The sequence below is a fragment of the Pelodiscus sinensis genome, chromosome 4, assembly GCF_049634645.1.
Source record: "Pelodiscus sinensis isolate JC-2024 chromosome 4, ASM4963464v1, whole genome shotgun sequence".
In the NCBI taxonomy this organism is placed as follows: Eukaryota; Metazoa; Chordata; order Testudines; family Trionychidae; genus Pelodiscus; species Pelodiscus sinensis.
In genome coordinates, this window is record NC_134714.1 from 84,977,100 (window position 1) to 84,991,314 (window position 14,215).

Here is a 14,215-nt window from a genome sequence, read left to right on the forward strand (position 1 = left end):
GTTATTACTCATTGTATAGACTTTCCATCTTGTCATCACTGATGATCCACTCCTCTTAGGAGGCCCTGCTAGGGTTACCAGATGATTTCAAAAAAATACCGGACACGCTTTATCTCAGATGAGGGGCAGGGGGGCGGCCAGGAGAGATGCGAGGCTGGCTAGGAAGAGGTTGGGGGAGCAGGGCTGGACAAGGGAGATTAAAAAAAAATGTGTGTGTGGGGGGGGGGGAACAGCTGGCCGGGAGGAGGTAGGGGAGAGCGGGACTGCCTGGGGGGGAAGAGCGGAGAGGAACCGGCTGGTGGGAAGCAGGGCTGGCTGGGAGAGGGTCAGGGGGCGGGGCTGGCCAGGGGAGATCAGGGGAGGAGGGGGGGGTAACCAGCTGGCGGGAAGCAGGGTGGGTCTGGGGGAGCGGCACTCCTTTCTACTGTGTAGTTGTGTACTGCCTGACTGGTAGACATGCTCACGCAGTGTGAGCATGTGTACCAGTCAGACAGTACGCAACTACGTACTGATTCTCATGATAATAATAAAACTTAATTAGAAAATACCAGACATTTATATGTCTGGTATTTTCTCAATTTGTTTCTCAGACAGAAAGCTTAAATCCTGGACTGTCCGGTTCAAAACCGGACACCTGGCAACCGTAGGCTCTGCTGACCAGTTCCTCACTCCCTCCCCCCCAGTACACAGATACTGCAGTTTGCATACAGGTAAAACACCATTAGCCTTAAGCTGCTACTGCATTCATAAAGGTAAAAGGAAAACAGTGCTTTGGGGAAGGCTTCCGCATAATTGTTATTTCATGAGCAAAGGTATGCTCAGCAGAATCTACCTCAGGGCAACTATACTCAGCTCTCTGCCTGTCATGCCCAAACATGCCTGGACATGCTGCTCTGAGCTGTGCCAACGTGAAGCTGATGTGAAACTGCGAACAAACAGTGGGTGTGGGATTTGTTCATCTACAGATCCCATCGACAGAGGACTTCTGTTTAGGGTTGCCAGAGGATTTTAACAGAAATACCGGACACACTTGACGTTGCATCACAATCTACATTACATCTTATTTAGAAAATACCAGACATTTATATTTTCTCAATTTGTTTCCAGAACAGAAAGCTCAAATACTGGACTGTCCAGTTCAAAACCGGACACTTGGCAACCTTACTTCTGTTCACTGTAACCGAGACCTCGGAGTGGTTTTCAAGCCAGCTGTAACTATCTTCTTTGCCTTTGGGCACAAAGGCATAAGGAGCCGTCTTGTGTTTGCCCAATTCCAGATACATTAGCTCACTATGCTGCATTTTTTTATTCTTTTTGATAGTTCATGAGTTTCCCTTTTGCTGCCTTTTTATTTCTTCTTTAAGAATCTATTTCTCCTGTAGCTCAGGGACTAAAGAATACATGCACCAAAGGGAAAGGGACTCTCTATTCTTTACACTGATCTTACCTAGGCTAAGGCCTTGTTTACACAGATCATGTTTTACTATGGCCCATGGGCATTAAACCTCCTGCATGTGTAATCTGGCAGAATATAATGCAATGAGGCAGGGGTCCACCAGACTCAATAATATGTCTCAATTTATGCTTGTGTAGGCAAGGGAATGGTCCTGCTATTGTGGGGAACGTTCCTGACTTCTGTGCTACTCTGGTGAAATGGGCTAGTGAAAGGATCTGAGTTCCTGATACCCCTTCTTTTACCCAAAGGCCTCCTTGACCTCAAGGGCTGCCCTTTCACTCCCGTGTACGGCAGAGCCCTTGCAACCCCAACAAGGCTGGGCCCAGGATTCCTGAGAGCTTGACCCCTAACCTTGTTGTGGTTAGCTGGGGCAGGAACTAGTGTGTTCCTACTCCAGAGTGTCCTCTTCACATTGAACGCTTCCCTGACCCACTGATGATTACATGCAGTTCAAAGCAAATACGGTTTATTAAACAATCAAAATCAAAATAAAAAAAGAATAAGGAAACATGGAAAAAGTTAATGGAAGACACATCACTCCACTCTATGGAATGGAGACCTCACACACAGTGTCTCTGGCATGTCAGGACAGTTCAGTCTGTTTCTTGTAGGTCCCAGGCCTCCTCCTCAGGCCCTGGCTATGCTGAAGGGAATCTTCAGGTCAGACACTTGCTCTAGGTGGCAGGACCCTTCTCCCCAGTCTGGTCTGCAAGGCCTCTTGGCAGTAGGGTTACCAGATAGTCATAAAAAAAAATACCAGACACGCTTCACAGGGGGAGGGGGGAGGTGCTGGCCGGGAGGGAGTAGAGGTGCCGGGAAACAGAGCTAAGGGCGGTGGGGGGCAGCGGGGCTGGCAGGGGGTGATGGGGGGGCCGACGGGAAGCAGGGCTGGTTGGTGTGTGGGGGGGTCGGGTGGAAAGGGGCTGGCTGGGGGATATCGGGGGGGGGGGGGGGAGACGGCGGCCGGTGGGGGCAGAGCTGGCCAGGGCAGCTCAGGAGGAGGAGGAGGGGAGAACTGGACGCTGGCAGCAGGGCTGGCCGGGAAAGATCCGGAACAGGAATTGGCCAGCAGGAGGCAGAGCGGGGGGCTGGGGAGGGACTGGCTGGGGAAGACCGGGAGGAGAAGTTGGGGAGAATCAACCCACCGGCAGGCTAGGAGGGGGCGGGGGAGTGAATCAGCCGGCAGGGAGCAGGACTGACCCGGGCTGTGCAGATCTCAGGGCACTCCCGTCCCACGTGAATCAGTCTGGCTGCGGCTCCACCACGCGCTTGACCAGCGCGCAGGAGCATGGACCGGGCTGCCCCTCCTCCTCCCACGCAACCAGGGCTCCCAGCGCCGATCACACGGCGCCGCCCAGTCACTCCCTCCTCCCTCGCCAGGCTTCCATCCGGCGCCCCGCCAGAAAACCAGGAAATGTCCGGTATTTTCTAGATTTTTTTTTTACCGGACAGAGGTCCCCAAAACTGGTTGAATACCGGACATCTGGCAACCCTACTTGGCAGGTAGAGTCCCCCCACCACCCGTCTGCTAGGCCTCTACCCAGGATCCACCCTACTCTCCCCTGCTGTTCACTGCACCCAGCTCCAGCCTCTGCTCTGCTGTCTTTAGCACCTGGGGTGCTTCTCTGGCCCTTCTGGCTGCAACTCTGCTCCCAGCTTGGCTCTGCTGCTGGGCTGTGTCTCAGGGACACTGGCTGCAACTTGCCTTAGCCTGGCTCTGCTACTGGGCTGTGTCTCTGGTTGGCAGGGCTCCCCTCCCCAACTCAGTTCAGGCACATGTTGTTTCCTTAGTTCTGCCCCACTCAGTCTGACCCAGGCAGAAAACTTAGCTCAACAAAGGAGCACAGAGATCCTCACTCTCCTTGGCTTGCCTGTCTTAGCAGTCAGGCTGACCTGGACTGCTGGCTTCTTTCCATTGTTCCCGAGGGCTATCAGTCTCAGGATCCTGATTTCTCAAAGACCTTTCCCCTTCCTTTTGATACTGGGAACTAGCCAACCAAAACCCTGCACTGAGTTTTAGTAAGGGGCCAACTGTTCCCTTCTAGTTGTTAGTGTCATTTGGATTCCTAGCAACATTCCCATAGTCCTTGCCTCGTGCAGCTTTTCAAGTATAAACTAGTTTAATTAAATAGGTAGATTTTAAATCTGACCAGTCAAATGGGAACACGTTGAACCTCTAAAATCCGGGATTCTGGTCTGGCCATGGTCTAGCTAGCAGGACTACAGATATTGCTGGACCAGAGAGCCCCATTTGGCCAGGTTCAGAAGCGCAGCCTGGGCTGGGCTGGCGGTGGGGAGTGCAGCCTCAGTAGGGTGGCATATTGCAGAGCATAGCCCTGGCTAGGGCTGACAGCCAGGAGCGCAGCCCCTGCCAGGGCTGTAGGCAGCAGCCAGAGCGCAGCCCTGGCCAGGGCTGGCAATGTGGGAAGCGCAGCCCTGGTCGGGGCTGGTGTCAACAGCGCCAGAACCTGGGCGCGCAGCACAGCCTGGCCTGGTGCTGTGAGGGGCACAGCTATGGCCAGAGCTGGAGGCAGCGGGGCGACTCCTGTCTGGGGCTGGTGCAGTGTGTGGGGGAGGCTGTAGGAAGCGGTGCCAGCAATACAGGGCGCAGCCCCGGCCGGGAGCAGAACCCTACATCCAGGTAGGGAGCCTTAATCTCTCCTTGTCCAGGAAACTTTGTGGTTCAGGACCACTCAGGTCCCGAGGGTGCCAGATAAGGGAGGATTGGTCTGTACAAACACTAAATAAAGATGGACTAAAAACTGCTGTAACCATTAGGCTTGTAGTAGTTAATTTATTGATTAAGCTTAACCAATTTAAATGAATAATAAATCAGTTTAGCTATGCCTACATTAGGAGTTTGTACTGGTTTTACTATGTTATTTTAAATTCAGTCTAGTTGAACTGGTCCAATTCTGTGTAAAGACCTAAGAGCAATTTGACTAGGTCTTTTTCTCAGTATGACTGTAGACTGGTGCTCTGCTGCTGTAATGGAGTTAAACTGATATAGACTTCATATTTTCCCAGGTGTCTGAAAGGGAAGCCCTTAAGATGACAGCTTTGGTGGTGAATACATTTGCCCGAAGAAAGCATTATAGTCTCTTTCCATAGAGCTGATGTAGGAGTGCTATCTCCTGCTCTAGTTTAGGAAGAGATCTGATATACCTGTGGTCTGAATCAGTGGTTCCTAGCTAGAGTACATGTGCCCTTGGGGGTAGGCAGAAGTCTTCCAGGGGGTATATTGGTTCATTTACTTTTACAATAGGCTACAAAAAAGCACTAGGGAAATCAATACAAACTAAAATTTCCTATAGAGAAACGACTTGTTTACATTGTTCTATATTTCAAAATATAAGGACAATATTTATATTTCAATTGGTTTGTTTCATGATTATATAGTAAAAATGAGAAAGTATGCAATTTTTCGGTCATAGAACGATGTGACACTGTTGTATTTTTGTCTGATCTTTGTAAGCAAGTGGTTTTTAAGTGAGGTGAAATTTGGGGTATGTTAGACCAATCAGAGTCCTGGAAGGGGTGTAGTAGTCTAGAAAGGTTGAGAATCGCTCCTCTAAATGAACAACAAATGGTCTGGTAGCACTTTTATAGACTAATGAAACATGTAGATGGTGTCATGAGCTTTCGTGGGCACAGCCCACTTCTTCAGATGACTGGAGTTATGGGTTGGGGATATGAAAACTCAAAATAAATAGGAGAAGGGAAAGGGAAGAGGGGAGAGAAAGAAAAAGGGAAGAGGGGTGGGAGACAGAGCATCATTAAGTATCTGGAGAATGGTTACTTAAACCTAAGCGGATAAAAATCGAAGTCAATAGATAGATTCCTAAAACAGGAAGGATACCACTCAGGGAGCTGTTAGCACCTTCAGTTGTTATTAAGTAGGTAGAGTCCCCACCAGCCCATATCACGATTGAGTCAATTAGCATGTGAATTGAATTTGTGGATGAACTGGGATTGCAGGGCTTCTCTGTATATTTGGCTTGTAGAGCTGGTTTGTGACAAGACAGCTACTTGCAGGTCTGTCAGACTGTGGTTAGGCAAGCTGAAATGCTCACCAACAGGCTTCTGTATATTCCCTTTACATATATTCAATTTGTGTCCATTGATTCTTTCCTGCAGAGACCGTCCAGTTTGTCGAATATATATAGCAGTGGGGCACTGCTGGCATTTGATGGCATGAGCACAGCACATGGCGGATGTTAATACCACAATGAAGATTTTATTGTGGTATAATTGTAAAGATCATACGTTCTTTATAATGTGATTTCTTTGAGGCATTGCACAAAATCGATCACAGGTGGCACTGATTAGCAGCACCTTATAGGCAGTTTTGAGAGAGGGTGTGGAGACTGGAATATCTCTCTCACACACTTTGAAGATGTCCCTGCAGGTCAGGACTGAGGACCAGTAGTGATGTAAGTGGTAGGGACAGCTTGACTTGCAGTGGTTCATATTGTGGTGTAAGCAGAGGATTTGTTCACCAGGGTCTGCTAAATCTTGTAACTTTCATCACATTCCCATAGTATTTTAAGGGAATAAATATAGATAACAAGGCAGATCATTTCTTTGTGTGAATGATGGAACTAGGTCTTAAAGCAGGGCTACTTAACTTTGGAAACCCCGGGGGCCACATGATGCTCACAGCACATGCTGAGGGCTGCAACTTAAGTGTGGTTACATATACATGCAAATAGCTTCTTTCACACTGACAGGCATGAATGCAAAGATTAAGGCAAGACTACACAACATGCAGGCCCCTTTTAAGTTAGTTCTGCTGACATTAATAAAATGCAATATTTACCCGATTTCCACCCAGGTGACAGCACTTTTAATGAGCAATGATGGTCCAGGAATTTTACTACTAAAACTCATATCAATAGAAGACTATTATGTTGACTTCTTTTTTGTTTTGGCTCCTACCCGCAGGCTGCAAACAAATAAGTCATGTGTTGAGTAGCCCTGTCTTAAAGTATAGTTGATCTGGTAGCCCCTTCAATTAATTTTTCTCTGCTTATGCTTCTGTTTTTCTTTACAGGCATCTCCAATCAGTTTTTAAACAGCAGAGAATCTAACAGCTTTGAAGATTTCTGCAGCCTCACACTCCGCAGTAACCATGTTAAAGAGATGAGTCTGACCAGTGCACCCCATGGGTCCCACACAGCTTGCTGCACAGGATCATGGGAAAAGGGTGGCAAGTGTATTTGAGATGGAGGAGGAAGGGTTTTCACTCTTCCATGGCTCGGAGATCCCCTCCGAGTATACAGGTGAGGTGGTCCTTGTGACATCTACACAGTATTGGTGCTGTGCTCAGTGAATCACACACAGAATGGCTGCTTAACAAAATCCTAGAGTGTGATCCGTTACATGCAGGGCACTTGATGGGATAAAGGAATAGAAGAAGAGTTTCAGGAGAGAGGATGGGTTTCTCCAGGACATAAATGGTGACAATGTACTGGTTATGTGTATGCATGTATGTGTATGTAATGTTGTCCCACAAGGAATTAAAAAAAACCTACTGCTATCTGTCATGGGAGATCTATGGGTTTAGGGCAGTAAGTGCAGGTGATAGAAGATGGAGTTCAAGGACTAGCTAACTTAGTGTCATGTGGCACTCACTTTCACAGACTTCCTATCTTCCCTCTTGGCTGGTTCTCCAAAGCTTCCCTTCATGGGTACTGTCTTCTTCAGTCTGAGTTTTCTGTATTACTACCATTCCAGCCCCTCTTTTCCTGTGACTCTTGGGCTGCTGAGCCATATTCTCCTGTCATCTCCATGGGATTTGATTGCCACTGATATATCGCAGTACTGAAGTCTTTCTCTGCAAACACCTGTTTATAGCATTGTCCATTGTTGCTGCTGTGGGCAGGGAGTACAGAATGGAAGTGAGAGCACCAGAGACAAATTTGGAAAAAAAAAAAGATTTTCTGTGTACTTTGGGATTCGGTTTTAGATTTGGTCTTCTCCTTTATGCATCTCTATCATATGCCACTGAAGGTCATTCCCACCTTGCCAGACTTAGGATGCATCTTGACTACATTCCTCTTTCGAAAGAGGAATGTAAATGAAGGAAATCAAATATGCCAATGAAGCGCAGATTTACAAATCTCACGCTTCATTTGCATAATTGCGTCCGATTGCTTTTTCGAGAGTTTTTTTTTTTGGAGAAAAAAAGCAATCTAGACACGGTTCTTTCGGGGGAAAAAAAACCTTTTTTGAGAGAACCCTGTAAAACTAATTTTTTCAGAAAGAAGGGTTCTTTCGAAAAAGGTTTTTTTCTCAAAGAACCGTGTCTAGACAGCTTTTTTTTTTTTAAATGTTGAAAAAGCGATTGGACGTGATTATGCAAATGAAGCGTGAGATTTGTAAATCTGCACTTCATTTGCATTTTTGATTTCCTTCATTTACATTTCTCTTTCAAAAGAGGAATGTAGTCTAGACGCACCCAAGAGGAGAAAAGGCAAAAAGGTATCTAGTTTGAACACATTTAACTCTTCGGGCTGGAAGCAGCAGGGGCTATCTGTTCTCTTTCCTATCCCCAGAAGCCTGAAATTTGGCATAAAAATGGGAGCAGTGTTGTGCTCAGGTTAGGACAGCATTTGACATCTGTAGTTGTTCTGGGTAAGAGAAGGAGTTCTCACCCAGATGGAGTGTGAGAGAAATCTGGGATTGAAACTGACTCCAATCTCCAAGATACATCTGTGCCAACTTGGGCGGGAGTGGATTTGTGCTAGAACACTGGCTTTTCTAGGGAACTGGATGACTGGTCTATCACAGCCCCCACTTCTCTCATCCTTCTTCTTTGTCCATCTCTGTAGAAAATCCACCTCTGAAGCGGAAGAAGGGTCCAGCCCCCAAGATGCTGGGAAATGAAGTGTGCAGTGTATGTGGGGACAAGGCCTCAGGCTTCCACTACAACGTGCTGAGCTGCGAGGGCTGTAAGGGCTTCTTCCGCCGCAGCGTCATCAAGGGTGCTCAATATGTCTGCAAGAATGGTGGCAAGTGTGAGATGGACATGTACATGCGCCGCAAATGCCAGGAGTGCCGGCTGCGCAAGTGTCAGGAGGCAGGCATGCGGGAGCAGTGTGAGTGCAGGGGAGAGAAACATGTTGGAGCAGTACGGATGCAAGGGTGGGGTGTGTAGGAGCAGCATGGGTGCAGAAACCACTTGTGGGTTTGTGGAGTCTTTGCGGACTTTGCCAAAATGATAAGGCTGCTAGTGGAGATATTGATGTTACGGGTACCTACCATGCAAACAGGCCATGCTACCTGGTTTGTACATGGCTGGGAGAGGGGACTGCTTACTCTGAAACAATTTATAAATAACCTTGAGAGAGACAGCTGCCCACACATCAATGAAGTTCTTGGCAAGAACTTCCTTGTGATTCACAGTGTGTGAAATACCACTATGCTGTCTGCATTGTCAGCACTTCTGCAAGCACTTGACATGCTTGTAACTCATGTTGCATCCATACACAGAAGTTATAACAAGTGCACAAACATTGCCACATCATTGCAACTGCACTTGCACACACCCAGTTTTGGTATTCAGTTTTACTTCCTACACTGGGTTGTTTTGCTCTCTTGCAATGCTAGTGTAGACTTGGAGCTCCTTACACCTGGTATGGTCCTTTAGTACTCCTGCCCCCTTTTCAGTGGCAGCTTAAAGAACTAGTTCTGTCAATGTCAGGCCACCTTTTGACTGCACGTAGGCCCTAGAGCAACTTAATTGGTACTCTGCTTGTCTGCTTTCCCCCTTCCTGACACCACCAAAACAGTGGGGAAAAAAAAGACCCATAGTGAGCCATAGCACATAGAGCCATGTCCTGAATCAACGTATATTTTGCACTAAGGGTTGGGGTAGCCATGTGAATTCTGCTTCAACACTGTTGTACTCCTGAGAGCTGGAGAGGAGATGTGGTTGGAAAAAATCACAACAAAGCTACCTCTCTCCACACATCTCATTCACATGCATCAAGAAAATCCCAGAGAAACTCGCAGTGGTTCAACACCTACTTGTTGCGTGGGGGAAAATAACTGGTCTGTATGTCCTCCCATCATCTGCAATGTCCTGCTAAACCTGGGCCCATTCCACTCCTATCTCTGGATCCTTTTGAGAAATAGATACAAACTACATACAGATAAAGCAAAAGCAAGACAAGAAAAAGCAACAATATAATCCAGCCTCCTCCAATCCCCGAAGGCAGAGCCACCCAAATAGGTCAGTGCTTATAGTAATAAGATTCCAGAATATTTTGGACAGTGGCTCATGGGGAAGTTGATGAGCCTCTGTCATGACATCTACAGGTATTGTACTATAGTGTAGCAAAGCAGTCACTATTCTTCAAAATGAACATGTGAATCCTTTGGCAGGACAGAACTGGATTCAGGTGTGGCCAGTTCCAATCTCACAACAGAGTCCACAAAGCTCCCAAAGAAAAAAACAAACAAACGAAAACACCCCAGTATCTGCCCTGAAAGCAGTAAACAATTTGCCAGCTCACCTACCTGGTCCTGAGCAAAGCCTCTCTTCTTGCCTGTCTCTCTTGTTAGTTTCTTTTTTCCTTCAATGCCAATGTTTTTACCATTGCCTGAAACCTATATCACATACGTTAAAATACACCTGTTAGCAGACTCAGAGAGTTGGTAGGTAAGATCCCATGGAAAGCAAGTCTAAGGGGCAAGAGAATTGACAGGTTTTCAGAAACATTATTAAGGGCACAAGAGCAAACTATCCCACTACGTAAGAAAGACTGAAGTATGGCAAGAGATAACTCTGCCTTAACCAGGAGATCTTCAATGATCTGGAACTTAAAAACTAGGTCAAATTACAAAGAATGTATAAAACAAATAACACAAGTAGTGACATTACAAAGGCCAAGGGTCAAAATGAGGTTAAATTAGCTAGAGACATAAAAGATAACAAGAACACAGTCTACAAATACATTGGAAGCAATAGAAAGATCTAGGACAGGGTAGACTCATGACTCAATGAAGGGTAGGGATGAATAATAATAGAAAATGTGGAAATGGCAGAAGCTCTAAATGATATTTTTGTTTCTGTGTTCACCAAGAAGTTAAGTAGTGATTGGTCATCTAACATAGTAAATGAAAGTGAAGGCAGGATCAGAGGTGAAAATAGGCAAAGAAGACGTAAAAATTACTTAGACAAATGAGATGTCTTCATGTCACCAGGCCTTGATGAAATACTCAAGAATTATATTTGCCCATCTATAAAACTTGGAACAGGGACAACCTGGGGAATTATAAATCTGTGAGCATAATTTCAGTACCCAGAAAGATAATGGAGCAAATAATTAAGCAGTCAAATTGCAATAATCTAGAAGATAACACAAGAAAGGCCATACTGGGTCAGAACAAAGGTCTGTCTAACTCAAGTAGCTTCTCTTCTGAGAGTGGCCAATGCCAAGTGCCCCAGAGGGAATGGAATGAACAGAATAGGTAATCATCAAGTGATTCATCCCTTTTCTTTCATTCCCAGCTTCTGGCAAACTGAGGCTAGGGACACTTTAGGCCATGGTTTTGCATCCCTAGCTATCCTGGCTAATACCCATTGATCGACCTATGCTCCATGAGTTCTTTTTTAACACTTCTATAGTCTTGTTCTCAGCGCATCTTCTGGCAACGAGTTCCACAGATTGATGGTGTGTTGTATGAATAAATACTTCCTTTTATTAGTTTTAAGCCTGCTGCCTATTAATTTCATTTAGTCACTCCTAGTTTTTGTGTTAAGAGTAAATAGTGGTTCCTTATCTATTTTCTGTACACTGGTTATGATTTTATAGATTTCTATCATATCCCCCCTTAGTCATCTCTTTTCTAAAATGAAAAGTCCCAGTTTTATTCATCTTCTCATATAAAAGCTGTTCCATACTCCTAATAATTTTTGTTACTGTTTTCTGAAACTTTTCCAATGCCAAGAGATCTTTTTTGAGATGGAGCAATCACACTTGTATGAAATATTCAAGATGTAGGTGTACCATGGATTTATATTGAGGCAATATGATATTGCCTGTCTTATTATCAGTCTCTTTCTTAGTGATTCCCAACATTCTGTTCGCTTTTTTGACTGCTGCTCCACATCGAGTGATGTTTTCAGGGAACTATCCAAAATGATTCCAAGATCCCTTTCTTGAGCAGTAACAGCTAATTTAGATCTCATCATTTTATATGTATAGTTGGGATTATGTCTTCCAATGTGCATTACTTCGCATTTATCAGTATTGAATTTCATCTGCTATTTTGTTACCTAGTGATGCAATTTTGAGAGATGGTTTTGTAGATCATTACAGTCTGTCTCGGACTTAACTATCTTGAGTAGTTTTGTATCATCTGCAAATTTTGCCACCTCACTATTTATCCCTTTTTGCAGATCATTAATGAACATGTTGAATAGGCTTGGACCCAAATCAGCCCCTGGGGGGACACCACTATTTACCTCTCCCTATTCTGAAAAATGACCATTTATACCTGTCCCGTGTTTCCTATATTTTAATCAGTTACCAAACCATGAGCAGAACTTCCTTCTTATCCCATGGCAGCTTACTTTACTTACAGGCCTTTGGTGAGGGACCTTTTGAAAAGATTTCTGAAAATCAAAGTACGCTAAATCCGCTGGATCCCCTTCATCCACATGCCTGTTGACCCCCTCTAAGAATTCTAGTAGATTTGTAATCATAAGGTGGTAAGTAACATTCATCACGGATTTGTCAAAAACAGATTGTGTCGAACCAATCTAATAGCTTTCTGACAGGGTAACAAATCTTGTGGATGAGTTAACTGCAGAAGGTGTGATATATCTTGATTTTAGTAAGGCTTTGGATACTGTCTCACATGACCATCTCATAAACAAATTAGGGAAATCCAATTTAAATGGAATTACTATGAGATGGACACAGAACTGTTCCTAGAGAGTAGTTATCAATGATTCCCCATGCTGGCCACTCCAGAGTTGTGCAATGTTTTTTATGTATTTACTTTTTCACGCAACGCATGGTCAACCTGTGGAATTCCTTGCCAGATAATGTGAAAGCCAGGACTTTAACAGGGTTCAAAATAGAGCTAAATAAATTAATGGAAGATAGGTCCATCAATGGCTATTGGCCAGGATGAGTAGAAATGGTGTCTCTAGCCTCTGTTTGTCTTGAAATGGATGACAGGAGAGGGATCACATGATGATTACCTGTTGGGTTTACTCTCTCTGGGGCATTTGGCATTGGCCACTGTTGGCAGACAGGATACTGAGCTACATGGACCTTTGGTCTGACCCAGTATAACCGTTCTTATGTTATGTTCTTATGTTCTTATTCTACTTCATGCTGATTAAGGCCTCAAATGGAGTATTGTGTCCAGTTGTGGGTGCCACATTCAGGAAAGATGTGAATACATTGGAGAAAGCCTAGAGTAAGCAACAAAAATGATTAAAGGTTTAGATATAAGACGTATGAGGGGGATTGAAAAAACAGTGTTTGTTTAATCTGGCAAAGGGAAGACTGAGGGGGAACATGATAACTTTAATTACATAAAAGATTGTCACAAGGAGGGAGAACATTGTTCTTGTAAGGCCAGAAGCAATAGGTTTAAATTGAAGTAAGGGTTCTTCAGGTTGGACATTAGGAAAAAACTTCATGTCAGGGTGGTTAAGCACTAGAATAAATTGCCTAGGAAAGTTGTGGAATGTCTGTCATTGTCTGTCTTGAAAATCTGCCTTGAGTGCAGGGGACTAGAGTAGATGGCCTTTTGAGGACCCTTCCAGGCCTGTGATTTTATGTTCATGTGGAAAGTAGGACACTGTAAGGTTCAGTCCAGACCAGTGAGGATCTGTGTGACAGTTTGTTCTGCAGCTTGAGGTGCCTCACAATGTTTTCTTTCCCAAATTGGTCTCCTCACAAGCGATGCTCAGGTTGCTCCCTGATTGTCTGTGCATAGTCATAGCCCTGGTCTAGTAGTTCTGACTCAGTCGTCTGTCAGCAAACACCAGCTGCATTCTGGCTTCCAGCAGCCTTTGTTACTACTTGCACAGGGACTCCCAACACAGTCCCAGTCATGGATTTCCCTCCAAAAGTGTATATTCTGCATTATCCAGCCCTCTACTGCATAATCCAGGTATATTAGGTCCATTGCTCCTCTAAGGGGCTCAACATACAACAGTCTGCTCCCCTAAAAGGAGTTACCCAAACAATTCACTTCACTTGATTAGTTTAATTAAAGAATAAAACAAGTTTGTCTAACTCAAAGAGAGACTTAAAGTGAGTACAAGTAATGAAGCATTAAAGTAAAAAATGGTTCTTCTTCGAGGAATGTCTGTGTGGGTGCTCTACCTTAGGTGTTTTTGCGCTGCAGTGCGCCTGTCTGGAAAATTTTACTAGCAGTGGCTTTGACAGCTAGCTCACACATGCACAAAAGCACTACACACACTAGGTGGCTAATGTGCATGAGCGAGGTACGATCTCCTCAATTCCTTCTCTGCCGCCACTGTTGTCGGTTGGAACCCGCAGTGTGCTCTGCAGTTTTTTCCTCAGAGAGACAGCTAGTCTTAGTTTTTCTTTTCCTTTACTTAGTTTGCCTTTTTTGTTATATTTTTACCATAATCTTTACATTCAAAAATACACACCTTCCCTCTTTGGTCATTCTCAAAGACAATACAGCCCTAGAAAATGCCAGTGACAGGGGAGAAGGCAACAGCCAGCCTACCAACCCACTCCATCTCAGTCCTCTAACTCT

The 14,215-nt window shown here is 45.0% G+C and overlaps 1 protein-coding gene across 5 annotated transcripts in view; it reads left to right on the top strand.

The window, feature by feature from the left end:
* Positions 1 to 14,215, top strand: part of NR1H3 (nuclear receptor subfamily 1 group H member 3) — a 79,770-nt gene that overhangs the window by 40,478 nt on the left and 25,077 nt on the right. For 4 of the 5 annotated variants that reach the window (XM_006135350.4, XM_006135349.3, XM_006135352.4 and 1 more), the window contains exons 2-3: positions 6,510 to 6,738; positions 8,290 to 8,556. In XM_006135350.4, coding sequence (XP_006135412.1) covers positions 6,621 to 6,738; positions 8,290 to 8,556 — 385 coding nt within the window. In that variant the 5' untranslated portion in view covers positions 6,510 to 6,620. Of the gene's footprint in view, positions 1 to 590; positions 711 to 6,509; positions 6,739 to 8,289; positions 8,557 to 14,215 lie in introns of all 5 variants that reach the window. The other variant, XM_075927664.1, reaches the window with a different exon arrangement.